Genomic DNA, 25,808 nt, shown 5'->3' on the forward strand with positions numbered 1-25,808 from the left:
TCTTGCCTGAGTGATACATGACTCTTCAGGACTCACTGAGCCCTGGTTGTGCCTGTGGGGGAGGGGGTGTGTTAGTGGGCATGAAGGGCAATGAGTAGCAGGAAAGACCCTAGGGCCTCATCACTAGGATGGAAGTGGCAGGGACCTCACTGGGCTTATGTGACTTTCCCTTTTTCTTTCCTTCTTTTCCTTCTTTCCTACTAGGCCACACTTACCAGGGCTGAGCCATCAACCACCAGGACTTCAGATGGGTTTGGTGGCCTGATGTTTGCAGTAGACAAGTGTCCAGAGGGTCCCGAGGGCTGGTGGCAGGATGACCCAAGAAGTAGCACATTGTCTCAACCTCTTCTCTCATGGGCCTGAAGCTTAGGGACTCAGGGAGGGAACTGGCCTCAACCCTGCCAGCTGCCCGGAACATCCTAGCTGTGCCACATGTAGATCGAAGAGCTCTGGGTTAGACTAGGGTCCAATCTACAACTGGTTGGGTGCCCACCTGGAGATGAACTAACTTTGTTTCTTATGGGTGTTCAGGGTGGGCATGGGAAGTGGGAAGACTGAGTACCAGCTCCTGGAATTCTAGTTAGCTTTAGAGGGCATTCTATTTTTTTTTTTTTTTTTAAAGATGACCGGTAAGGGGATCTTAACCCTTGACTTGGTGTTGTGAGCACCACGCTCAGCCAGTGAGCGAACCGGCCATCCGTATATGGGATCCGAACCCGGGGCCTTGGTGTTATCAGCACCGTACTCTCCCGAGTGAGCCACGGGCCGGCCCTTTAGAGGGCATTCTAGGTGCCACCTTCTCCCTGGAGTGATGCCAGTAGATGATTCCTTGCGAGTCAAAGGGCTTGAAACCTCACCATTAGATAGTCTTTCTTAAGATTCTTAATCTTTACTCTTTCTCTTTTAAAATGCAAACACTATCCAAAAGGTTAAACACTTGTTAATTCACACATTTACGAATTCCCTCAGGAGCTAAAGAAGGCGAACAGCCATTTTTGGAGCCTGCAAGGGCCATTCAGGCAGAGACCATGTGTAGAGTGGCTCACATATTTTGCAAAGAGAGCTCTTTTGATTCCCACAGCACCCCGCCCCCAAAGCTGCTAGGATGAGTACTATCATTTCCTCCTTTTACAGAAAAGGAAACTGAGGCTTGGAGAAATGACTTGAGCAAGCCCTCAAGAAATGGTCCTCTTGTCGCTGACCCACCAATCCCAGTAACCTGCTGAGTTGGGGCGTAAATGCACTTTGCCAATCTAAGTGTGTTTTGAAATGGGCCCTCTCGCCTGAGTGCCAACCGGCTCGGACTCAGAGATCATCTTCTGGGCTGGCCAGTTAGCTCAGTCGGTTAGAGTATCGTGCTGATAACACCAAGGTCCAGGGTTCAATCCTTGTACTGGCCAGCCAAAGAAAAAAGGAAGAGAGATCATCTTTAGGGCCAACACCTTCTCTGTGTCAGGGCCTGTGTAAAGTGCTGGAGGGCAGGGTTGACCAAGACAGTTCTCCATGCTGTGGCTCTAAAGGACCTGGCACCCATCCTGAAGTCAGACAACAGAGGACACACCCACAGCACTTGCTTCACAGTACTTCCGCCTTTAAGAGGCCAGTCAAATTACATGTTATTAATAAAACCTACTTGGCTGCATACCCGTGGGAGAGGGGAGGGCAAAGATAGATCGCTCTGAACTGTGTCCAGTAACTGCAACCAGGTGACTGTCTGCCTCACACAAGTAGGTAAGTGAAGCTAGAAGAGGCCCCCGGACCCAAAATGTCACCCCTGAAACTACATTCACAGGGTTGTTCTACTTCCCCTCCCCCTCTACTCCCCTTGAAGAATTTCTCTTAAAATGCAAATGTGCTGTTTTCCCTGCTGCCCAGAATGCCCTTGTCTTCCTTTTCCTGACTTATTTTTTAAGATCCAGTTCAAATGTCACCTCCTCTGCCAGAGGCAGTAAGTTCTTCCAGGCTCTCCTAACGCTTTGCTTCTGCCTCTGAAGTATAGCATTTGCAAACACCAGTGGCTGGCCCCACTGAAGGGAGCTGTTATGGTCTGGTCCCTGCCTGCCTCAAGGGCCTTCTGTTGGGCTTGGTCCATGGGAGTGGGGTGCTTAGTTCTAGCCCAAGACCACATGTGAAATGAATGAACAGATGTCTAAATGAAATGACAACAATACCTTTAGTCCGGTTGGAGGGTAGAGATGACAGAGCCCTCTTCCCAGCCCTGCCCTGGGGAGCCTCTGTGTGAGTTTCTATTGCACACCTCTCTTCCCTATGTACCTATGCTCGCCGTGGAAGCCAGTCCTGGCTGTGGGTTGTGGGTGGCTCCTGCATCTGGACTATGTCAGCCCTGGGCGTGCCCTGTGTGAAGCACAGAAATAAGGGTGGGGGCTTTGAGGATCCAGAAGCCCCAGGGCTAGCCATGATTGGGTGCCAGACAGGAAGAGCAGGTTGAGTTGGGAGCTCTCTGTCAGCACCCATTCTTCCTCCTGTGACCAGAGGCCACACACACAGAGGTCTGGGGTCTGAAGACGGCCAGGTCTAGATGGGAGGACCCAAGAAGGCCTCGGTTGAGGTGGCTGCCTGGAGGTAGGCTGAGGAGGTGAAGAAGGACAGAGGGAAGGATACCCTGAGGTCCGGTGCCTCAGGAAGACCCAGGCCCCCAATTCTTGTTCTGGCTCCTCTACTTCCTAATTGGGTCAGCCTGCACAAGTCATTTCAACCTTCTTTAAAAAAAAAAAAAAAAAAAAAAGATGACCGGTAAGGGGATCTTAACCCTTGACTTGGTGTTGTCAGCACCACACACTCCCAGTGAGCTAAACCGGCTATCCCTATACAGGGATCCAAAGCCTCGGCCTTGGTGTTATCAGCACCGCACTCTCCCAAGTGAGCCACGGGCCGGCCCTCATTTCAACCTTCTGAGCTTCAGTTTCTTCATCTGTAAAATGGGCAGAACAACAAGGCCAGCCTGGGAAGTGGTTAGTGAGGCCATTGGATGGGACTGGCGCTTGGGAACCTGCAGAGGGCAGTACCAGCGGCGGGCCCGCGGGGTCTGAGGCTGCGCCCACGGAGGTGGAGGGGGCGGGGGCGGAGGCGGGTGGGGCAGGCGTCCCGCCCCGCGCCTGCTCCAGGGCGCCCGGCCCCCTCTCGCTGACCCGCTCCTCCCAGGACCGCGCGGGCCCTGGCGCCTCGGCTCGTCCTCCCGCGCGCCCGCTGCCGGGCCGGCCGGGCTCCGTGCAGGCGGGCGGAGGCGGGCGGGAAGCGCCGCGCCGAGCGAGCAGGGGACTCTGGGAGCCAGCAGGAGACGCCGGCGTCCGCCCCGGCCGCGGCCGACGCGCTCCCGGGCCGGGGCAGCCCCGGGTAAAGGCCTAGCTGGCTCGGTCGCCCCTCCGTCCCTGCTGGGCCGCTGCGCTTGGCAGGGGGCAAGGGCGGAGCCAGGGAGGAGGCTGGGCAAGTGACGCCGGGAGGTCGCGGCGGGCGCCGAGTAGGACGTAGCTGGGCGCTGAACGGTGGGCATTCCGGCAGGCTCTCCCCCTCGGTCCCGGAAGCCAGCTGAAACTGGGAGAGCTGTTTGGGACCCGGTTTGGTGGGGGAGCTCTGGAACTGTGGGAACACCGCCCCTGTACTTTTCCAGCTGTGTCCCCTCCTGCCGACTTGGGTGACCACCGAATTGCCCTCACACCTGCAAGTCCCATCTTGACTCAGTGGTCCTCGATCTGATGTTAACTCTGAGCCAGTTTCCCCCAGCGTTCTCGGATTTCCGGGGCTCTTTCAACACTTCCCCGGCCTCTGGCACTCCTACTCTGAGCCCGGCCAGCACCCCAGCCAGCTCCTGCAGTGGCTGGCTCTGCTTAGGCAGGTCGCCCAGTGCAGCCAGTTCTCCTTGTGTCCTACTGTTAAGAAGCCTCGATCTCAGTGGAGGAGACCAGGTGCCAAATAAGAGCACACGCCGTTTAACGTAGCTCAGGGGGCTCAGGAGAGACTTCCCAGGAGAGAGAACCTTTGAGGAGGATCTTAAAAGATTGGGTGGGAATCTGACAGAGGAGAAAGGTTATTCCAAACTGAGGAAAGTGTATGAACGAGGTTAAGAAAGAGCAAGAATCCAGTGAGCCTGGGGAATGAGGTACGGGCTGGGGGCAAACTCAGGAAAAAAGTTGGTGTGGGCACGATGTTTGGGCTTTTAAGTAACCTACGACTTTACGGAGGTCGTTGGTGCCTGGGATGAGGGATTGGAATGGGGTGAGACTGAAGGCGGGGGCCAGTGAGAAGATGCGGGTCCGGTAAGTCCTGGGAGGATCTGAGTTAGCACTGGGGCAGTAGGGATGATGTAATAGGGACGACAGGTAAAGCAGTGGGGAGGAAGGGGACCATTTCAGCTGCCTGAAGGAGTAGGGGAAGAAGGCTTTGAAGACAAAGAGGTCAGGTTTCTAGTGTAAACCCTGTGGTTGGGAAGATTTGTGCAAGGTAACTGAAAGGGGACCCCTCTTTCATCCCTCATCATGAATGATGAGTTCAGTTTTGCACGGGTGAAGTTTGAAGCACTGGCAGGATATCCATATGGAGATGTCGAGTAGGAAGTTCATTCATTCATTCATTCATTTATTATTTATGCCAGTCTCAAAGGGAGCTTACATAATAGAGAAGATGAAATGATGAAACCATTAAAACTCATCTAAAAGGACCTGATAGCCAGGGAACAAAGGCAGAGGGCAGTGCATAATTACTAGTGGAAAATCTAAGCTCAGAAAATGAAAATGAACACAGGACTCCTATCTGAGCTTGCTGGCAGCCAAGCAAACGGACACCTAAATAAAGCAGTTTATACTAGGCTGGAGCTCAGGAGAAAGGCGTTTTGTGAAGCCTCGGGGGAGAGGTAAGGATGGTAAGAGATAAAATGGGATCACTCAGGTTGGGTTTATAGGAGAGGGAGGACAGCTGAAAGGAAGGCCAGGGCTCCAGCAATGCTGGCATTTGAGGAAGGGCTGATCCTCTCCTGGCAGGAAGGCCCTCCTTGGTGGCATGGGGTAAGGATGTGGAGGACGCGTGGGAGAGAGGAGGTGGTGGTGGTGATCCCAATCCGTTTACACTGTTCTTCTTGCAGGGGAGCAGAATAGAAGGTGACGCTAAGTTCCCTAGGCTCTGAGTTTCTCTCCCAGGATGAAGTGGGGCTACCATTTGCCCAGGGCCTCCTGGGTCTCTGTTCTGGGAAGAACACCCCAGCCACCAGGTGAGCAGGAAGCAGGAGTTTCTGTTTCCATATCTCCTTTCCTCTTCAGAGTCCTGATGGTGCCTCTAAGAGAGCAGGGATCCAGATAGCAGGTGCACTAGTCCCAGCTCTGTAGTTCTTTAGCTGTTCACCTTGGGCATGCCACCTCACCTCTCTGAGCTTTCATTTTCCCATCCTGAAATAAGGGAGTTGGACTAGATAACCTTTGAGGGCCCGTTGTAGCTACATAAGTCCAGGAACACTTGTATGATTTCATTTTGCTTTCAGTAGGTATTTACTGAGTGCCTGCCAGATTCCGTGTTAAGTTCTGGATATGTAATTGTGAACAAAACCAGATGTGACCTCTGCTCTCATGGAGGGGGAAGGAATAAATGTTAATCATATAACCACACAATGAAATATAAAATTGCATAATAACTGCTACAAAGGGGCAGTACATGGGAAAATAATGGGGATTTGATGTAGACATAGGGTCTGTATATTGGTGGGAAAATGTGGATGGGATCTGTATATTCTCTTTCTTTTTTTCCTCTGTAGATGAGCGTATCCCCTTCCTGATCCACTGGAATTGGCCCCTTAAAGGGGAGCGTCCCCTTGGACCCCCTAGGTGAGGCCTGGGTGTCATACCTTAGAAAGCATCTGGGTACAGCAGATAGACTGAGAAAGGTCAGGAGCTAGCTTGACCCCCGGGGGAGGGGCTTGGTCTTCTGGGGATAGGGAGGGTACAGAGGCAGCTCCCTGGCCTGAGAGGAAGTTGGCTTAGATCATCCATGTAGAAGTCATGGTGGTCGGTGGAGGGAGGATCTGTGGGAAGGGGTGGAGTCTGGCAATGACCAGTCTGAGTTCCAGGCAGGCTGTTAGCAGTGGGGGCTGGAGGGCTAGGTGCAAGGCCTCAGTCCCTGGGAAGGGTGTGAGTCAGGCCTGGATCTCAGGAAGCTAGAAGTCCAGCAGAGCAGATAGGCTGACGAAGTATCCAAGCCCCAGCTCATGTCCCTTCCTTGCTCCCAGGGCCTTTAGACGCCACCACGGGAGCTCAGCCGGCAGTGCTCCCCCGTCGGGGAGGCATGGACAGCTGTTCCGGAGCATCTCTGCCTCTGGTAAAGGGACTGGCTGGGATCCTGGTGGGAGGAGGTTTGGGGTGGGCAAAGGGGCCTGAAAGGAGAAGCAGGATGAGGGAGGCATAGAGGATCCACTGCCATCATCTATCAGTGGTCCCTTCCTCTCTGCCTCCCTCCTTTCCATCAGTCTGTGTATCTCTTCCTGCAACACCCAGGCACTGCACACTTACTATGTATGAAGCATTAGGAGAGACATAGCATTCTTTCCTTTAACAAACTTTGAGCCAGCAGTCAAATTGAGATTGCATACAGATATGAAACCAGTCAGCCCAGGCCCGGCATTAACTTGTCCAGTGGCTCCCCACTTTTTGACATAGGGGAACCAAACTTTCAGGACAGTCTGTACTTTCTGAGGAGTCCTGTGTGCCCAGCACTGTTCTAGGCCTTAGCATCTCTGGGTGCTGAGTCTTGACTCCCCAGCCTCACCCAACCACCACCCTGACTGGCCCTAAGCTCCTGCATCTCCAGGCCCTTTTCTTGACCCATTGCTTTGTCTTCCCATCCAGAAGCTATCCAGCAGCACCGCAGGAACCTGGCTGAGTGGTTCAGCCGGCTGCCCAGGGAGGAGCGCCAGTTTGGCCCGACATTTGCACTGGACACAGTCCACGTTGACCCTGTGATCCGCGAGAGCACCCCTGATGAGCTACTCCACCCACCCGTGGAGCTGGCCCTGGAGCATCAGCCACCCTCAGCTGGGCTCCCCCCACTGGCCCTGTCTCAGCTCTTTGATCCGGATGCCTGTGGGCGCCGGGTACAGACGGTGGTGCTCTATGGGACGGTGGGTACAGGCAAGAGCACATTGGTGCGCAAGATGGTCCTGGATTGGTGTTATGGGCGGCTGCCAGCCTTCGAGCTGCTTATCCCCTTCTCCTGCGAGGACCTGTCGTCCCTGGGCCCCACCCCAGCCTCCTTGTGCCAACTTGTGGCCCAGCGCTACACGCCTCTGAAGGATGTTCTGCCCCTGATGGCTGCTGCTGGGTCCCGCCTGCTCTTTGTGCTCCATGGCTTGGAACGTCTCAACCTTGACTTCCGGCTGGCAGGCACAGGGCTTTGTAGTGACCCCGAGGAGCCTGAGGCACCAGCTGCCGTCATTGTCAACCTGCTGCGTAAATACATGCTGCCTGAGGTGGGTGGCCCTTTGTCCCACCCTGCCACTGCTGCCCCTTGATTAGTCCCCTGAGATTTTTTTTGTTCATTTTTATTGAGTAGGAGCATAGACCCTGAGTTAGTTCCAATCCTGGCCCCTGCACTTCCCAGCTTTGTGACCCTGAGTAAGTCACTAACTTCCCCAATCTTCTGTTTCCTTCTCTTCTTGAGTTGTACTAATCACATGAGATACTGTATATAATGTATATATACATAGTCCCCTGGGTCATAGTGGGTGCTGAGTAACTTGTTTATAATTGTTATAGTCATCAGCAGATTCCTCCTTGCATACTCAATCTTCAGGGGTCCTCTGGGGATTGAGGCAATCAGGACACTAAGATCTTTCTTAACTCAACCATGCTCTTCCCAGGCCAGCATTCTGGTGACCACCCGGCCCTCTGCCATTGGCCGTATCCCCAGCAAGTACGTGGGCCGCTATGGTGAGATCTGCGGTTTCTCCGATACCAATCTGCAGAAGCTCTACTTCCAGCTCCGCCTCAACCAGCCTGACTGTGGGCATGGTGCTGGGCCTGCGGGTGTCTCGGCTACACTAGCTCAGCGTGACAACCTGGTGCAGATGCTTTCCCGAAACCTGGAGGGGCACCACCAGATCGCCACCGCCTGCTTCCTGCCCTCCTATTGCTGGCTGGTCTGTGCCACCTTGCACTTCCTGCACGCCCCCACACCTGCTGGCCAGACCCTCACGAGCATTTATACCAGCTTCCTGCGCCTCAACTTCAGTGGGGAAACCCTGGATAGCACTGATCCCTCTAATTTGTCCCTGATGGCCTATGCAGCCCGAACAATGGGCAAGTTGGCTTATGAGGGGGTGTCCTCCCGCAAGACTTACTTCTCTGAAGAGGATGTCTGTGGCTGCCTGGAGGCTGGCATCAAGACGGAAGAGGAGTTTCAGCTGCTGCATGTCTTTCGTCGGGATGCCCTAAGGTTTTTCCTGGCCCCATGTGTGGAGCCGGGGCACTCAGGCACCTTCGTGTTCACCGTGCCCGCCATGCAGGAATACCTGGCTGCCCTCTATATCGTGCTGGGTTTACGCAAGACGACCCTGCAGCGGGTGGGCAAGGAAGTGGCCGAGCTCGTGGGCCGTGTTGGGGAGGATGTCAGCCTGGTACTGGGCATCATGGCCAAGCTGCTGCCTCTGCGAGCTCTGCCTCTACTCTTCAACCTGCTCAAGGTAACAGCTCTAAAATCCCCACCCTTGCTACTCCCCTCCCCAGGACCCCAGGTAGTCACCTCTTGTGGCTCCCTGTTCGCCCCATGCTCCTCTCCCTGAAGGTACATAGGTGTGCATTTGCTCCTTGGCTCTGGTTTCAGCTCTGGGCAGTTTGGCTTTTAGTGGGATTGGGGCATAAGGAATGGAGAAAGAGAAGCCATAATGCTGGGGAAGGCTTGGAGGCTGGGAGGGGAATTTGAGGATGCAGGGGCTTTGTCAGCAATCCTGCGTGTATTTTTAGCGACTATTTCTTTTTTGCATCTCTCCTAGTCTTTATTGCTAGGGGGCAGGGGTCACTACATTCAAGGGCCTGTCCTCTGCTTTGCAGGTCCAGAAACTTGGTTGTATCTGTTCCCCCAGAGGTGACTAGGCTGTGGGAGTGATGACTCATCCCAGCTAAATCACCAGAGACAGATTTATAAAGCAGATGCTATTTTATTCATCTATACTGGGAGGATGAATGGCATTGGTAATTGGCTTAGGACAGTTCATCCCGGGTGCAGGTGTGTTCCAGAAATCAAATTACAGGCCTGAGGACTATGTTGTGAGCAGAGCACATGGACTAAAGCCTTGAGGGACGAAGGGAGCCGCTCTCTGCTGATGTCTGCCAGGCACTTATCACTGTTCTTTGTTTTTTCACATCAACCCTAGAAATGAAATACTCTCACGACCCCTTTTATAGATGAGGAAACTGAGGCTCAGAGAGGTGAAGTAACTTGTCCAAGATCACTCAGATAGTAAGCAGAATAGCTGGGATATGAGCCCAGGGTTTTGTGATTCTGAATTTTTTTTTTTTTTTTTTTTTTGCGTCTGGCCAGTACAGGGATCAAACCCTGGACCTTGGCGTTATTGGCACTGTGCTCTAACCACCTGAGCTAGCCAGCCAGCACTGTTTCTACATCCTGTGCTCTTTCTGCCAAACTATACTGATATGTTATGAATATTTGTGTCAAGCTGTGGTGCCCTTCCAAGTAATCCTTGTCTTCCCTAGGAATGTTTCACTAACTGGTCTTGAGGAGGTAGAGCCCTGGTTAGTGCTGGCAGAATTTCAACAAGTTTTCCTTTTTATTTTATTTTATTTATTATTATTATTTTTTAAAGATGACCGGTAAGGGGATCTTAACCCTTGGCTTGGCGTTGTCAGCACCACACTCTCCCCAGTGAGCTAACCGGCCATCCCTATATAGGATCCGGACCCATGGCCTTGGTTTTAGCAGCACTGCACTCTCCCGAGTGAGCCACGGGCCAGCCCAACAAGTTTTCCTTTTTATAGGCACCAAAGCAAAAGGGTTAAGAAAAGATATTCAGTAATCCAGTACCTGGGTTCAAATCCAGGCTCTGCTACTAATTAGCTGTGTGATCTTGAACAAGTTACTTAACCTCTCTGTGCCTCACATTCCTTATCTGTTAAATGGGGATGATAATAGAACTTATATCATTGACCTAATATAAGGATTAAATGAATTAATCCTCAGGGTCTGGCACATAATAAGTGCTATTTGTTTGTCAAACACAAAAACAGGCTTTGGCAGCCCGCCCCTTCTCACACCATTGCCTCCGATGGGGAGGTCATAGCCACTGCTGAGGCCACCCCACACTTTGAAGATGTGCTTGCTGTATTAGGATTGTAGTGAGAGGCTATGGTCTCCTGCCAGGATTTGGGAAACACTCCAGTTATCTTGAAAGCCCACCAGAATTGTTAGCATCACACCCCCAAGCTTTGGAGGGAAGAGGACTGACCCCATCTGATTCTTCATGATCCTATTAATTCAGCTTCACAGGATAACATTTTCTGGTCTTGTCATCAGATTAGTGATGGGGGAGGGGCACTATCACTTCCATGGGAGGAACCTCACATATAAAAAGTGAAAAAACTCAGACATTAGAGGAGGTGCCACAGAACAATCTCATGGTTCACTTATAGTGGAATGGTTCTTTCCTTCTTTCCTTTCTTTCTCCCATCCCTTGCAAAGATCAGAGATGATATCACAAACCTTCCCAAACCTTCATTTCTTTGTCAAATATTTGAGTACCTGCTGTGTGCCAGGCAATGTGGTGTTAGATCCTGAGGAAAAAATCAGTTAACAAAACCGTAGATTTCTGCCCTTCCTGATTTTACAGTCTGAATACAAAAATGTCAACATAACTATATAATGAGGGCTGGCCAGTTAGCTTAGTTGATTAGAACACAGTGTTGGTAACACCGAGGTCAAGGGTTCAGATCCCCGTACTGGCCAGCTGTCAAAAATACTCCCCCCCAAAAAATTATGTAATGAAAAATTATGGTAAATGCCTGGAAAGAAAAGTTCTAGGGGCTATGAAATTGTATACTGGGGGAAGCTGGTTTGGGAGGGTCAGGAAGGCCTTTCTGGGAGGGCGTTTAATCTGATCCCTGTAGTATTAGCCAACAATTCAGGGGGGCAACCCAGGAAGAGGCAGCATTGTGGAGGCTTTGAAGGAGGAGAAACCTTGGCACTGTCAAGAAGATAAGAACAGCCGAAAGGACAGGAGCATAGTGAGTGGGGACAAGAGACGTGTTTTTTGTTTTTTGGCTGCTGGCTGGTATGGGGATCTGAACCCTTGACCTTGGTGTTACCAACATCATGCTCTAACCAAGAGAGCTAGAGAGGCTTGTGATGAAGGCACAAATCATGCAGGGCCTTGAAGGAGTAGGAGCAAGCTCAATTGTAGTCATCGTAATGACTGATGATGTCAAAGATAGTGATGTGTTCGTAGCCTGGCCTCAAACTAAGTGTGTAATATATGCTTATTCCATCCCATCATGTCCTGGGCTTGAAAATGTATGGGATATTTGGGAAAAAGTTTCTAATGTCTGGAATGCATGAGACAAGTGTTGAGAGATGACCGTGGAAAGGTCAAATTGGGGCCAGATTATAAAAAATGTCATATTTCAGGCTAAATGTTTGGAGTTTGCCAGATGGGCTGTGGGGAGCCATGGAAGGTGTTGCAGCAGGGGAGCTGTGTGATCAGACAAATTGTGCTCCAAGTTCAAAGGGAGATCACGAGCTGGAGCAGTCAGGGGGTGTACCTTAAGCTCAGCTTTGAAGGCCGAACAGGCACACGGGAGGCTGCAGCAACCCTCTCTGCTGCTTTCTCAGGTGGTTCCACGAGTATTTGGGCGTGTGGTCGGTAAGAGCCGGGAGGCAGTAGCCCAGGCCATGGTGCTGGAGATGTTCCGAGAGGAGGACTACTACAATGACGATGTTCTGGACCAGATGGGCGCCAGCATCCTGGGCGTGGAGGGCCCCCGGCGCCACCCAGACGATCCCCCAGAGGATGAAGTCTTTGAGCTCTTTCCCATGTTCATGGGGGGGCTCCTATCTGCCCACAACCGGGCTGTGCTGGCTCAGCTTGGCTGCCCCATCAAGAACCTAGATGCCCTGGAGAATGCCCAGGCCATCAAGAAGAAGTTGGGCAAGCTTGGCCGGCAGGTGCTTCCCCCCTCGGAGCTCCTTGACCATCTCTTCTTCCACTATGAGTTCCAGAACCAGCGCTTCTCTGCTGAGGTGCTCAGCTCCCTGCGCCAGCTCAACCTGGCAGGTGTGCGCATGACACCCCTCAAGTGCACAGTAGTGACAGCTGTACTGGGCAGCGGAAGGCATGCCCTAGATGAGGTGAACTTGGCCTCCTGCCAGCTGGACCCTGCTGGACTGCGCACACTCATGCCCGTCCTCCTGCGTGCCCGGAAGCTGGGGTGAGGAACTGTCCTCATGCACAGGCGTGAAGAGAGGAGAGGGTTGGAGGTGAAGAGGTGGGGAAAGAAGGTGCTAGAGAAGCCCGAGGTACTGAGGAAGGACCCAGGGTGGGATGATGAAGTATGGTGTGGGTGGAGGTAACAGAAGCAACAGAGGAAGGGAGGGCAGGTACGGATTGCAGGAGCAGGCTGCTGAGAAAAGGGCATGGTAGATGGGCAGACTCCATGCTGACTCCTTCCTTCGTCTCTCACCTCCCCTCCGGCCCCCTTCTGCTCCAGCCTGCAACTCAACAGCCTGGGTCCTGAGGCCTGCAGGGACCTGCGAGACCTGCTGCTACATGACCAGTGCCAAATTACCACCCTGCGGTGAGCACCTTGGGAAGGGGCTGGAGGGAGGCCATGGCCATCCTGGTGGCCAGCTAAGGTCAAGGGCGAGCTCCCCTGCCTCATAATATACCCGTCCTACGCCAACCCATGGTAGTAAAAAGGGTGGGAGTCTAGGCCAACCCTCCCAGATACATTACGAGCAGCAGGACAGGGGGAAAGATGCCAAGATGCCACCAGCAATAGGTGCTAAGAAAGCCTCATGTGGCTAAAATCAGCCTGGGACAGGTGGGAGGAGAGGGTGGAATAATACCTAGGCTGGTTGCCTGGTAACAGTGCCACTGATCCCCTCCCAGGATTTTCCTGCAGCCTCACAAAGATGACCTTAATTTTTTTTTTTTTTTTTTTTTTTAAAGATGACCGGTAAGGGGATCTCAACCCTTGGCTTGGTGTTGTCAGCACCATGCTCAGCCAGTGAGCAAACCGGCCATCCCTATATAGGATCCGAACCCGGGGCCTTGGTGTTATCAGCACCGCACTCTACCGAGTGAGCCACGGGCCGGCCCTAAGGATGACCTTAATGCTGAGCACTCAGTAGATGCTCCCAAAGTGCTGGCTGATTTACTAGGAATCCAGATGCCTGGGTGCTCAGTTTCTGGTTGGAGTAAGGGAAGGTGAATGAGGAGGGAGAAAGGAAGAAGGGGGAGAAGGATTGGGGACCCAGAGGGAAGAAGAAGCAGAGGATGGGGAGGAGGTGAAAAAAAGGGAAGAGGAAGGGGAGAGGGTAGAAGGGAGTCAGGGTGAAAAGGAGAATGAAAAGAGGGCGAAGGGGACAGAAGCCAGCTTCCTCCGGACCCTTCCTCCACTGCAGGGTGCCACACCCCATTTCTCTGTCCTCTTCTCCTGGGCCTGCTTTTCTGTGTCCAGGCTCCGCTGTGCCCCAGGCTGTGGCCCCTTTGACCCAAGTCCTAATCCCCAGTACAGAGCATCTGCAACCAGCCCTCATAACCTCAGTGTGTTTGTGGCCGTAGGCTGTCCAACAACCCGCTGACGGCAGCAGGTGTCGCCCTGCTGATGGAGGGGCTGGCAGGAAACACCTCGCTGACACACCTGTCCCTGCTGCACACGGGCCTTGGGGGTGAGGGCCTGGAGCTGCTGGCTGCCCAGCTGAACTGCAACCAGCAGCTGCAGGAGCTGAACGTGGCCTACAACGGTGCTGGTGACCAAGCAGCCCTGGCCCTAGCCAAGGCTGCCCGGGAACACCCTTCCTTGGAGCTGCTACAGTGAGTCCTGTCCCTGGTCCTATGGTCCCCAGCCCTTCCATCCTCCTTCCCTCTCTCTACTGTGCTCTTCCCACCCTAGGGAGCGCTTCTGGGGCTGGGCCTGGTGCCTGTCCTCTATTCTTGGCTTCTGACTGATCCTTGTCAACTCAGTTCTGAGCTAACCCAACCCCTCTGTGACTGGCCTTTACCCTGCCCTGATTCCCTACCACCACTTCTCCTGGGGACCTGGTGGCCCTGTTCCTACTGTCCCTGGTCCCATTGCATTCTAGTGTCAGTCCCTGCCTCCCACTGGCTACCACCCTCCCTCACTGGCTTATTGCAGACACCTGCCCCTTCACATTCTGCAGCTGAGAGATTAAGTGTCAGGCCTCCTGACTTTCTGTCCATCCACCCTCAGGCCTCCTTCTCAGAGCCCTGCTGAATGGCATCTGCTCTTCTCTCTCTCGCTAGCCTCTACTTCAATGAGCTGAGTTCAGAGGGCCGCCAGGTCCTGCGGGACTTGGGAAGCACTACTGAAGGTGGTGCCAGGGTCGTGGCATCGCTGACAGAGGGGGCAGCAGTGTCTGAGTACTGGTCGGTGATCCTCAGTGAAGTCCAGCGGAACCTCAACAGCTGGGATCAGGCCCGGGTCCGGCGCCACCTTGAACTACTGCTGCGAGATCTGGAAGATAACCGGGGTGCCACCCTTAATCCTTGGCGCAAAGCTCAGCTGTTGCGAGTGGAGGGTGAGGTCAGGGCTCTACTACAGCAGTTGGGAGGCCCTGGAAGCTGAGACAGTGACAGCAGGCACCTAGCTGTGTGACCACTGGCCCCAAACCCCTTCCCTCTGTGGTCTGCTGGCCTGCACTACTCCTTTTAGAAAGATCTCTTCAGGACTGGAGACAAAGGAATAGGCATAGCTGTGCCAGTTTCCCTCCTGGGGCATGTTCAACCAGTGCCCCCAAGTCTGGAATTTCCAGGATCAAAGATGGTGAATTCATGCTCTGGGCTTGGAGATGGAACATGCCTCCTATAGCACCACCATAACCTTGCTCTCAAGGAGCCTCTGTCACAGGTTTGGATCCCCTTACTGGCCAGCCACCAAAAAACCCCCAAAAAACAATCAAGCATATCCCTCTGATTGTACTACCAAGGGTCACACTTCTTATGTCTGCTATGCCGAGGTGTTGCCATCAGAAGATGCATTGGAGGGCCTCCTCCTTCTGCCTTCTGCTCATCTATGGACACTGGAGATGCCCTCACATTGGTGCTTTCTCCTTGCCCTCATGCCCTTTTACCACAATGGTACCAATGGCTTCCTAGCCCCTAGTGTCAGGTGCATCTGACTTGTTGCTATTAAAAAGCTATGTGTCTTCCACCCACCTACTGTGGTCTCCTCTTCCTTGCCTGTTGCTCCCAAGAAAGGGCACTATTCTTGGCCATTCTGATTAAGCTCCTGACCACTTTCTGTTGCAAGTGGTTCTTGGGTGCTAGGTTCAGAGGCAGTGGTTTCTGGAGGGACCATGAACAAAATATTGGGATGGGGGTTGGTCATGCTGGGACAAAGAACTCTTATTGGCCTTTTCACGCTTACTCCCAGGCTTGGGATTACAGTGACCAGCAATCTGTCTTTCTCTGCGCAGGGGGGCAACTGAGTCAGCTGCAGGGTCTCCAGAGAAAGTTGGCGGCTGGGAATGGGGATAGGAGGAGCACGCACACTTCCCCAGAGGATAAGAGTCTCCTCCCTGTTAACCATTACCCCACTCCTTCCACGCAGCGTCTTCAAGGAGGCGGGACTTGGGAGAGGGTAGGTGGGAGGGTCAGCTGGTTACGATGGACCTTGGCCCTACTCAGAGGACTGGGTTGCTGATCCAACTATGGAGGCAGCTGCAGGTAAGAAGCTGGAAGGAATCCTCTGGACGGGGACTTTGGGGCAATCAGGGGGAAAATTTGGAGGCTGAGGCTTTGGGACCAGGGCACACTTAGGACTTGGAGTCCTAAGGCAAAGGCAAATTAGAAGTTAGGAAGAAAGAGCTGAGTCGATAAGTCTTCCTGGTCCACACCCTGTACTGATATGCTCAGATTTATGTGCCAAGGATTTGGGGGGAGGGGAACACACGATATCCTTGTGTGTATGATGTCAGTGAGAAGGGGAGACCCTTTCAGAGCAGAACGGAGGGGGCAAGTCCTGAGTTTGGGGGTTCCCCTAAGTCCTTTCAGTTTATGACAATGGGAGAGGCGTGGTGGGGTGGTGGGGGAAGTAGGGGGAGAATGTGCCTCTCCTCCTCTCACCCACTTCTTTGCTCAGTAGATCTTCAGGATGCAGCCTTGGTAACTCTGTAAGTACTGTGAGTGTTGGGGTAAGAGGAGGAAGGAACTGAAGGTGGGGAAGCTCTCCATCTGCCATTAGCACCCAAAGTAGAGCCTGGGACCTAAGTCCAGCTGCCAGCTTCTATCTGCTTCCCCTGCCTCCTTGCAGGAAGTTTCAGTTTAACCCGAAGCTGGGCATTGATAATCCTGTCCTTTCCCTGGCTGAAGACCACGACCTCTCTGGTAACCCCCTCGTCCCCTGGCCACGATTCCCTCTCCCTAGAGACACCACAGCTCTGCACAGCCTCCCACCTCCTTGGTAACCACTCACTGTGTCTCCCTCTGATAACGGTGTAACCGTGTGGAGGTTGGAGAAGGCCAGGTGTTTCCTTTTGTCCTGGCCACTTGGCCCACGCAGTATTCGGACCCAGTCCAACAATAACTGAGTGGAAGCCCACCCAGGGCCAGGCACACAGTGGACCTGTACTTGGGCTGTGCCCCCTCTCCTCCCCTTTTCTGCTGCTTACCTCCCCCCTCCAGATCCCTGGAGCCTGCAGCGGCCTCGCTTCTGTCTGCTGAGCAAAGAGGAAGGCAGGAGTTTTGGCTTCCACCTACAGCAGGAGCCAGGCAGGGCCGGGCATGTGGTGTGCAGGGTGGATCCAGGCACTTCTGCCCAGCGCCAGGGCCTCCAGGAAGGAGACCGGATCCTGGCGGTGAACAATGATGTTGTGGAACATGAAGACTATATGACGGTGAGGTTGGGTTGGTACTCCCTGTAGTACAGAGGAGCATTCCACAGCACCTCCGGGAGAGGAACCAGTCAGTCACCTCCCTGGGCACTATGGCAGCAGGGCCCAAACCTCACTCCCCCACACCCCGTGATTTAGAAATGCTCAGATCGGAAAAGTTGCATGAAGGCATCTAGAGGGCTGGTTCCCATGCTGAAAAATGCATGTTCCAGGGAGATCCTGGGAGTTGGCAAGAGGGACCAGCCGGAACTTACCCCGACGTGCCCTCTGTTTAGGTGGTACGCCGCATCCGGGCCAGCAGTCCTCGGGTGTTGCTGACAGTCTTGGCATGGCATGTGCATGATGTGGCCCGAGCTCTGCAGGGGAACCATGCCCATCTCTGTCCTACCCTCAGCCCTGGGGTCCGGCCCCGGCTATGCCACATAGTGAAAGATGATGGTGGCTTTGGCTTCACTGTCACCCCTGGTGAGCTTAAAGGGTGGGAGGAGGTGGACAGGAGGGGAGATCTCCATCCCTGATCTGGGCAGGCAGCAGACTGGAAATGTTTTTTTTGTTTTTTGTTTCTCCCAGGAGATCAGGGTCCTTTCTGGTTGGTGCTAAGTACTGGGGGAGCAGCTGAGCGGGCAGGGGTGCCTCCTGGGGCCCGGCTGCTTGAAGTGAATGGGGTCAGTGTGGAGAAGTTCACTCATAACCAACTCAGCAGGAAGGTACGGCTGCCTGTTGCCCCACTCATCCTCCACCCATCTGGGCTGGGCCTGGGGCTCCAACTCGGGAGGCAGACTCCTCCCCATGCACCTGATCTCCCGATCTGATCTCTGTCTTGCACGATCCTTCCCTCTGCAGTTTGTGCCAGGCCCTCCCCTTAGTGCCTCATCCCTGTGCCTGGGAGAAGGGGCTGTGAGGAGGTGCTTGCCTCTTCCCTCCCTACCCAGGTGATTGATGCTGGTGCCCTGCTGGGTCCCCACAGCTTTGGCAGAGTGGAAAGCAGGTGACCCTGCTGGTGGCAGGGCCAGAGGTGGAGGAACAGTGTCGCCAGCTGGGAATGCCCCTGGCTGCACCCCTGGCAGAGGGCTGGGCACTGCCTGCCAAGCCCCGCTGTTTGCACCTAGAGAAAGGGCCCCAGGGATTTGGGTTCCTGCTCCGGGAGGAGAAGGGCCTTGACGGTCACTCTGGTGAGTGGAAACCCTCGGGGGTGGGTAGGGAAGGTGGGCCTTGCGGTGGGCACACAAGTGTATAAATATACCTCACAGTGCACATAAGAAGTGTCCCTGTCCAAGTCCCAGCCCTGGGCCTTCTTCTCTTGTATACCCCCTGGGTCAGTCCCTCTTGTAGCTAGGAAGGAGCAGTGAGGATGTCTATGTCCCAGGGCAGTTTCTGCGGGAGGTGGACCCAGGAACACCAGCCGAGAAGGCTGGGATGCAGGTTGGGGACCGGCTGGTGGCTGTGGCTGGGGAGAGCGTGGAGGGGCTGGGCCACGAGGAGACAGTGTCCAGGATCCGGGCGCAGGGCTCTAGTGTCTCCCTCATTGTCATCGACCCTGAGGCTGACCGCTTCTTCAGCATGGTGCGTGCTGAGGGCCGGGGGCTAGGGTGGGGGCAGGAGGAGAAGTGGAGCAGGGCTCTGGTACAACAGGCTTGCCCTATCTGCCTCCTCCAGCTTCGCCTGTCCCCACTCCTCTTCATGGAGACCACAGAGGCTGCTGCTTCTCCCCAGGACACCAGCTCACCCTCTCTGGTTGAGACCAAGGACCCACCACCTGACAACACAGCTGTACCTCTGGTCCCTCCTGGCTCCCGCCAGTGTTTCCTGTACCCTGGGCCTGGTGGTGCCTATGGCTTCCGACTCAGCTGTGTGGCCTGTGTGCCTCGTCTCTTCATCTCCCAGGTGACTGATGTCCTATGGACCTTGGATCCTTTTGATCATTTGCCTCCTGATCAATCTTCCTCTGCTCCTTCCCCCAACCCCTGCCCACCCCAGCCCAGCCTTAGAGTGCCTAGCAAACTTTTCCATGGTTTTCCATGTTCTATCCCCCCTACACTGCCAGGTGACTCCAGGAAGCTCAGCTGCCCGGGCAGGGCTGCAAATGGGAGATGTGATTCTGGAGGTGAATGGGTATCCTGTGGATGGACAGAATGACCTGGAAAGGCTTCAGCAGCTGGCTGAGTCTGAGCCACCCATCTGCCTTAAGCTGGCATCCAGGTCTCAGCAGGGTTTGGAAGCCTGGATTCCCCCAGGGTCTGCAGAGGTGAGGAAGAAGAGACCGAAGGGACTGTGAGCAGCCAGAGAAAGGCAGAGGGGAGCCAGAAAGGAGGGCAGAGTGGGAGGATTGCAGGGTGAAGCAGTAGGGGTGTGCAGGTTGGGACTTTTAAGTTATGGTAGGTGGGGACAGAAGGACCCATGGAACAAGTCCCATTCCTGTGCATTCCAGTGCAGGTGGGGGCAGGGAAAAGGAACTCTTCTGGTCCTGGAATGACCTTCTCCCTCCTCTCTGCATAGGATTGGCCTCTGGCCTCAGATCTGCTGTAGAGTGCCCCTGATGGCACAAATCTACCCAGAGGCTTTCCTGTCTTCACTGTCCAGCCTATGGTGGTGGGAGCAGGCATGCCCTCTCTAAGCCAAAAGCCAGAGCTCTAAGTCACCACCAATCACAGGATTGCCCAGGAGCTCCCTCCCTTCCCATGGGCCCACCTCCCAGAAAAGGGTGTAGTCAGAGGCCTCAGGTAGGACCTTGAGGATGGAGCCTGAGGCTCCAGATGATGTCACATGGAAGCTTTGGAGAGCTGTGCCCAAGGATGAAGTTCTGATTGAGAAGGGTGGGCTGTGGGCTGGCTAGGATTGAAGCCATCTGGAATTTGCCCTAGGTATGACTCCAGGACCCTTGGTGTAATACAAGAATTTGGAGACCAACTACACCCTCCCTTTCTGGGCACCTTAGGATTATAGGGGCTCCTGCCTGGTCACTGTTGCGTCTGTTGTAGAAATGGCCTTTTCCTATAGGGCTTGCTGGTTAGCTCAGTTGGTTAGAGTACAGTGTTATAACACCAAGGTCAAGGGTTTGGATCCCCATACCAGCCAGCCCCCCAAATAAATAAAGAAATTTAGAAATGGCCTTTTCCCATATCTGGCTACCTGTGTGTGTGTTGATAGGGGGGTGGTAGTTTGGAGGGACCAAAAGGGCCCCAGGCTTAAGAGGTGGGACCAGTTTCTGTAGGAGAGGGGTTGAGACCTTGTCAGATTTCTCTTCTATCACTCAGCTTTGGAGTAATGGGTCAACACAGAACCAAGACATCCCCATGAAAGCCACTCCTCTCTGACAGCTGCTCTGTTGAGTTCTACATCAAGATGCTTTATTGCTGGGGCCTCAGAGAGCCCCAGAGACTAGAGGCTGGCAGCCTTCAAAGATCCAGGGGGTTGAGTCTCAACTGGTGCAGCTGCTCCTTGTGCCTGGCGTGGAGTCTCAGCACAGCCCCTTCCCACTGAGGCTTGATAGCTCTCAGCTTGGCCAAGAGCTGGTCCAGGCTGTCCTGCAGACACCAGGACAAGCGTTCAGTCCCCAGGAAGAGAGAGGGCAGGAGTAAGGGATGCCCCAGGTTGGCTTATAAGCTTTCCTTGCCAGTGTTTTCTTAAAATTCTTATTCTGAGTGGGTAGGCATGATTGTATCCTCTCTGTCTGCCCTTAGGATAGAGCAGGGATCCCTCAGAGATGCTGCTTCTCCTTATCCCTGGGTTGTCAGTCATCACGCTGGCTCGGGTGTGTGGGGAAGGAGGAATGCTGGCTGCTGGGGCGGCTGGGCTCCACAGGGTGGTGCTTACATGCAAGATTTCCTCGTACTTGGCCTCCATGTCTGCCACGTGGACCTGAAGCTGGGCCAGGGTCCAGTCCTGCTCTCCGAGGTCGTGCTCAGCCTCTTCCCATGTAGCCTCGGCCTCCTTTTAGCACATCTCTGGGGGCAGGACGGAAGGATCAAATAGTACAGGATGGTGACACTCTACCCTTGATCAGAGTCTCCAAAGGTACCTAAAAAGGGGACCTTGAGTGGGATCATTCCAGACTCCTCTAGGGTCATCAACTTTCCCGTAGTCCTTGTACAAAGCTGAAGGTCCATGGTATAGTAGAGAGTAGTGGGCTTGGGACAGGAGACGGGTTCAAAGTCTGGTTGTCACTTACTACCTGTGTAAATTTGGGCATGTCTCTCTCTGAGCCTTCATCTTTAAAGAGAGAATGATACATACCTCACAGGCTTTCTGTGACAGCTAAACATGATAATGGATGGCACAGCACTTAGTGTACAGGAGGTGCTCAATAAATGCTAATTGATGTTGAATTTGAGATGAAGCAAAGATTAGGAAAGGATTAAGGTCTACATGCAGATAAGCAGCTCTTGGATATCTGTAGCTAAACTGAAGATATTTTAGAATAAGAAAATTTTGAGGGGCTGGTCAGTTAGCTCAGTTGGTTAGAGCACCACCTCATAACACCAAGGTCAAGGGTTTGGATCCCCTTACCAGCCAGCCACCAAAAGCAAAAAACAAAAGAAAAACAAACAAAAACAGGGTGGGGGGGACTTGCCAGGTAGCCCAGTTGGTTAGAGGGTGGTATCATAACAGCAAGGTCAATGGTTCAGATCCCTGTACAGGCCAGCTGTGAAAAAAATAAAAAAATTTTTAAAAAGAAAAAAGTTTTGAGGCCAAAATTGTGAAAAATCTGGGCTGGCCCGTGGCTCACTTTGGAGAGTGTGGTGCTGATAACACCAAGGCCACGGGTTTGGATCCTATATAAGGATGGTCGGTTAGCTCACTGGGTGAGCTTGGTGCTGACAACACCAAGTCAAGGGTTAAGATCCCTTCACCGGTCATCTTTAAAAAAAAAAAATTGTGAAAAATCTCACATACCATGCTAAGATATTTCAAGTTTATCCTGTAAACAAGAGGGAAGAGAAGCAAAAGCTTCCTATTTTTGCATATATGGAAGGTCTATTCACTTATTTAGCAAATAGTTGTTGGACCTACCAGTGATAGGCCTTGAAGATATGCAAGTAGAAGTCAATAAATCTCACATTTTCCCTTTGTTTCTTTGTAAACATCAGCTAAACTAAGAGGGAATATGTTCTGCTCATGAGAGACATGGGGTGACGGGGAGTAAGGACTGGATTTAGAGACCAAGTGGGGAATGGGGTGAGAGACCTACCTCTTCTTTACTTATGACTAAGAGATTCTTACCATCCTGAATCCTGTGCTCCAGTCCTCAGTGGTGGAGGATCACTGGCGAAAGTGACCCGAGAGCCCAGATTGCAGCCTTTTAGAGGACCTAAGCCCACTTCTTCATGCTAGACCTTATCAATGACCCTTGGGGAGAAAGCACTTGGAGGACTGTTACACTTTCCTCTGTGTAACTGAGATGGAAAAAAGAGAAAGAAAGAATTCACTCAAAGTACCATCAATAAGGCCTGGAGGGACTGCCACCCATCCGGGGAGCAGCAGCACCTGGAGGGACTGCCGCCCATCAGGGGAGCAGCCCCAATCCAAAATCAGCCCTTCTTTTTATTGACAAGACAATGAAGTTTCACAAGAAAAATCAGTTGATTCAATCATCAAAGAAGGACATGAAAATAGGCAGTGTAAAACTTGTAACAGCAGTAAATTAACAATGTGACATTCCAGAATGTAATTTGTAAAAAGCTTGGTTAATTTACCAACAAACAGCTTGTCCTTAGTAAACTTTTTTTTTCACATACTTCCTATAGCAATTTCTTTAGCATATTTGTTTATTTAAAAAAAGATGACTGGTAAGGGGATCTCAACCCTTGGCTTGGTGTTGTCAGCACCACGCTCAGCCAGTGAGCCAACCAGCCATCCCTATATAGGATCTGAACCTGTGGCCTTGGTGTTATCAGCACCGCACTCTCCCAGGTGAGCCATGGGCTGGCTGCTTTAGCATATTTAAACAGCATTCAAGCAGTTTCCTTAACATATCTCAAGAACAATCAGTAAGTTAAATAGTCAATAGTCATTCAAGCTGGAATCAAACCAGCAACCTAAAACAGTCAAAGGACACAATCCCATCCCTAAACAGTGATTAGAATTGATTAGATGGCTTTTGCCAACCTTATCTGTGGACTTTTTTCCCCTACTCAAGAACCTTTTGGCTCATTCATTCATTGCCTAAAAATCCTATTCTAAGATCAAAGGAGAATCAAGATTTCTAACTCACTACAGAAGGCGGGAAGCCTACCTAACTGCTCCCGAAGGCCCCTCACTTCTTCCTCCAGATGCTTGCTGCAGGTCTCCATCTCCTTCCTCTGGGTCTGGCACTGGCGGCTCATCTCTGAGGTGAGGGCAGTAGGCAGTGAGGGACCCAGGTGTGGATGGAGGGGATGGAGAAGGGAAATTGAGTTGTGGGTGGGGAAGACTCGGCTTGGTCCAGTGGGAAAAGAGCATAAAGGCCTTCTTGGTTCTTCTTGCAGTGATTCTGAGAAGCTGAGAGACTCCAAAAACCCCAGGAAGGGATAGGAAACCAGACTCCCTTGCCCCATTGCAGCTTAGGATGGGAATTCTAGCCCTTCTCCCCGCCCACTCCCATGGGATGAACGAGCCAATTGCTATGACTGCATTGTGTACACCACAAACCATCAAATACCTGACATCAGGTATCCTGGAAGGTCCCTGCCTAGGATCCCAGAGATCTTCCTCCGGATCCTGCCTGATTTGTGCTGTGCAGGGAATGCTGAGACGAGACCTGGCTGTTGGAAGCCCTCCTTGTTTCCCTTTCTTGCATTCTCTGGCCCTCTTGGTTGTCCTCTTCCTGGTGCCTGTCTCCTGCCCACCTGCTCAATCGGCCATACACCTGCATATATGGCTTTCCCTTCACTTTGGGCCCCTTCTCAGTCGCCAATTGTTGAAACCTCTGTTTCAGTTGGTTGGGTCAATGGCTTCAGAAGGCTTCAGAAGCCTTGGGTTGATGGACCTCATCCCCTCGTAGAGCTGTGAACAGTCCCAGAGCTGCCCTCAGGACTGCTTGGAGGCCCCACTGAATCAGCCCCTCTGGGCCTGATGGACTTTGCCCACCTCTAGAAACCTGGTGTCAGGGCATCCAGTCTCTTATTCTCTCTCTGGGTGTTTTTGTTTTCCCTAGAATCTCACAGGTTCTTCACAACTAAGAAGTAAAAACTCCTTCCATGTCTGGGTATATAAAATAGCTTCCTTCATCAACCCTCACTGCCCACCCCTCCCGTACAGTCTTTTTCCACTAGGGGATGGTTAGAGATTGGCTTAGCCCCCCACCATAGCTGCAACCCTCCAGTCCTCCAAGGATACAGAGATGCCCCATGGCACCGCCTCCACTGTCTCCCAGAGCTTCTGCTCTTCTTACCCAAAAGGTCTTGGAGCAGCAACTTCTCCAGCACCACCAGTCTGTCCTTGGATTCGACCTCCACATCTGTCCAGGCAAGTTGGCAGAGGCTTAGCTTATTGTGATCTTAGCCTCATCACTTCCCTGCTGTCCTCGCCCCACACCCTGGACTTCCTTCCTGCATGAGATCTAAGGACCACTAAATGAGGGATTCCTGATGGTAGAGCCTACTGAGTTTACCACCGTGTCCTCACTGCCCAGCACATAGCAGGTGGTCAAAATACATGTGACAAATATCTTAGGAAGGCACAGAGCTAGATAGGGTTGAAGGAAGAATGCACGTGACCATTACCCCAATTCCTCAGCTCCATGGAATGTGGATTCAAGGATATGAATCCAAGAGGAGGGTTGGCAAAGCTCCATCGCTCCATCCTGTCATGCAGAGGGCTGGATTCCCTCTGGCTCTGCCTGGACTCTGTGCCATGCATGGAGAAGCAGGGGTCACTCACCTCCACCCACCATGACTCTCCACCACCCAAATACTTTTTCTTCTTCTGTGCTCCAGCTTTCCTCCCTATTTCTTGGGTCTTAAGTGGCATCTGCTTGCTTTCCTGGGAGAGGGAGGGAGGGGACCTTGTGCTTAGGTCTGGAGACGGGGATGTTTTCCTGACTCCTAGACTGAACCAGGAGTCTTAGGAGAATTGGAATTCTAGTTTCCAAGTCTGTCTCTTATACTTTCCAGAAGCTTCAATTCTTGGTTTCCTTGGAAACTTAGGTGGAGCTGGAGTTAGTGGGAAGGATGGAGCTGTTTCTCTCCACCAGTCAGGCTCCATGTACAGAAGTCATTCCTCTCAACCCTCTTTTAGAGAAAATAAGTGTCTGTACTTGGTCCTCTCCTTCTCCCCACCATTCTAATCCTGCTTCTTCCTACCTGGAGGATCCTGTCTTGCCTGTGTTGGTTTCCCTGTGGAGTGACCCACTCATGGGGAGGGGCAGACAGTAGGCCCAACCAGCTAGGAGCGTGAGGAGGAGCCTGGGTCCTGGCAGCCAATCCAGGGTGGTAAATTCCCCTCAGGGGCAGGACTGTGAATTGGAAGGTTGGCTTTCTGGAAGCTGCATGTTGTCCAGGCAACTGGGAAACATGGAGTTCATAGAAAGGGGAAATGGGCTAACTCAGCTCACAAAGCTTAAAATACCAAGTTCCTGGAAGGTCAATTCTCCCCTTATCCTAAAATCCAAAGTGTAGTTCGAAGAGAAAGGGCTTTGGAGACAATTAGCTATGATCTGCTTTCTTGTAGGCACTGCTTGCAATTTGGAGACTTACGAAATACAGATTTACACATCTGAAGCAATACTGTTGTGCTGATACAGAGGAAAAGGACTG

General features: G+C 52.7%; 3 protein-coding genes across 7 annotated transcripts; 2 read left to right on the top strand and 1 right to left on the bottom strand.

Moving 5' to 3' along the window:
• The first annotated feature begins 3,225 nt into the window (after positions 1–3,225).
• Positions 3,226–15,403, top strand: NLRX1 (NLR family member X1). 4 transcript variants are annotated; one of them, XM_063093430.1, is made up of 10 exons: positions 3,226–3,354; positions 5,096–5,221; positions 5,759–5,828; positions 6,230–6,318; positions 6,846–7,465; positions 7,856–8,677; positions 11,836–12,431; positions 12,711–12,797; positions 13,787–14,038; positions 14,489–15,403. In XM_063093430.1, the coding sequence occupies exons 2-10, from the start codon at positions 5,152–5,154 to the stop codon at positions 14,808–14,810; spliced, it is 2,928 nt and encodes a 975-aa protein (XP_062949500.1). In that variant the 5' UTR covers positions 3,226–3,354; positions 5,096–5,151; the 3' UTR covers positions 14,811–15,403. The 4 variants fall into 4 exon arrangements, with proteins under 4 accessions (XP_062949500.1, XP_062949503.1, XP_062949501.1 ...); XM_063093433.1 differs by having other exon boundaries at positions 6,239–6,318; XM_063093431.1 differs by lacking the exon at positions 3,226–3,354 and adding an exon at positions 3,436–3,503.
• Positions 15,404–15,894: 491 nt separating this feature from the next.
• Positions 15,895–19,602, top strand: NHERF4 (NHERF family PDZ scaffold protein 4). Of its 2 annotated transcripts, none has more exons than XM_063095884.1 (11): positions 15,895–15,910; positions 16,329–16,356; positions 16,497–16,570; positions 16,868–17,079; positions 17,352–17,541; positions 17,647–17,783; positions 18,044–18,248; positions 18,443–18,639; positions 18,733–18,960; positions 19,121–19,321; positions 19,573–19,602. In XM_063095884.1, the coding sequence occupies exons 1-11, from the start codon at positions 15,895–15,897 to the stop codon at positions 19,600–19,602; spliced, it is 1,518 nt and encodes a 505-aa protein (XP_062951954.1). The 2 variants fall into 2 exon arrangements, with proteins under 2 accessions (XP_062951954.1, XP_062951955.1); XM_063095885.1 differs by having other exon boundaries at positions 17,647–17,741.
• Positions 19,603–20,471: 869 nt separating this feature from the next.
• DRC12 (dynein regulatory complex subunit 12 homolog) lies at positions 20,472–25,023 on the bottom strand. Its single transcript, XM_063094621.1, is given in 8 exon segments — positions 20,472–20,600; positions 20,890–21,020; positions 23,309–23,401; positions 23,921–23,959; positions 23,962–23,991; positions 24,446–24,511; positions 24,771–24,784; positions 24,968–25,023. Coding segments are annotated over 8 exon segments (558 nt in total).
• Between the last annotated feature and the right edge of the window lie 785 nt (positions 25,024–25,808).

Source organism: Cynocephalus volans, chromosome 4 (genome assembly GCF_027409185.1).
Source record: "Cynocephalus volans isolate mCynVol1 chromosome 4, mCynVol1.pri, whole genome shotgun sequence".
Classification (NCBI taxonomy): Eukaryota; Metazoa; Chordata; class Mammalia; order Dermoptera; family Cynocephalidae; genus Cynocephalus; species Cynocephalus volans.

What these genes read in the sequence shown, in the direction of transcription:
- NLRX1 (XM_063093430.1), top strand. Translation starts at nt 5,152, where the DNA reads ATGAAGTGGGGCTACCATTTGCCCAGGGCCTCCTGGGTCTCTGTTCTG. An exon ending in AAGAACACCCCAGCCACCAG is followed by an intron (nt 5,222 to 5,758) that starts GTGAGCAGGAAG and finishes TTTCCTCTGTAG; the next exon opens with ATGAGCGTATCCCCTTCCTG. An exon ending in CCTTCCTTGGAGCTGCTACA is followed by an intron (nt 14,039 to 14,488) that starts GTGAGTCCTGTC and finishes CTCTCTCGCTAG; the next exon opens with CCTCTACTTCAATGAGCTGA.
- NHERF4 (XM_063095884.1), top strand. An exon ending in TGGCTTCACTGTCACCCCTG is followed by an intron (nt 17,542 to 17,646) that starts GTGAGCTTAAAG and finishes TGTTTCTCCCAG; the next exon opens with GAGATCAGGGTCCTTTCTGG. An exon ending in CTCGTCTCTTCATCTCCCAG is followed by an intron (nt 18,961 to 19,120) that starts GTGACTGATGTC and finishes CTACACTGCCAG; the next exon opens with GTGACTCCAGGAAGCTCAGC.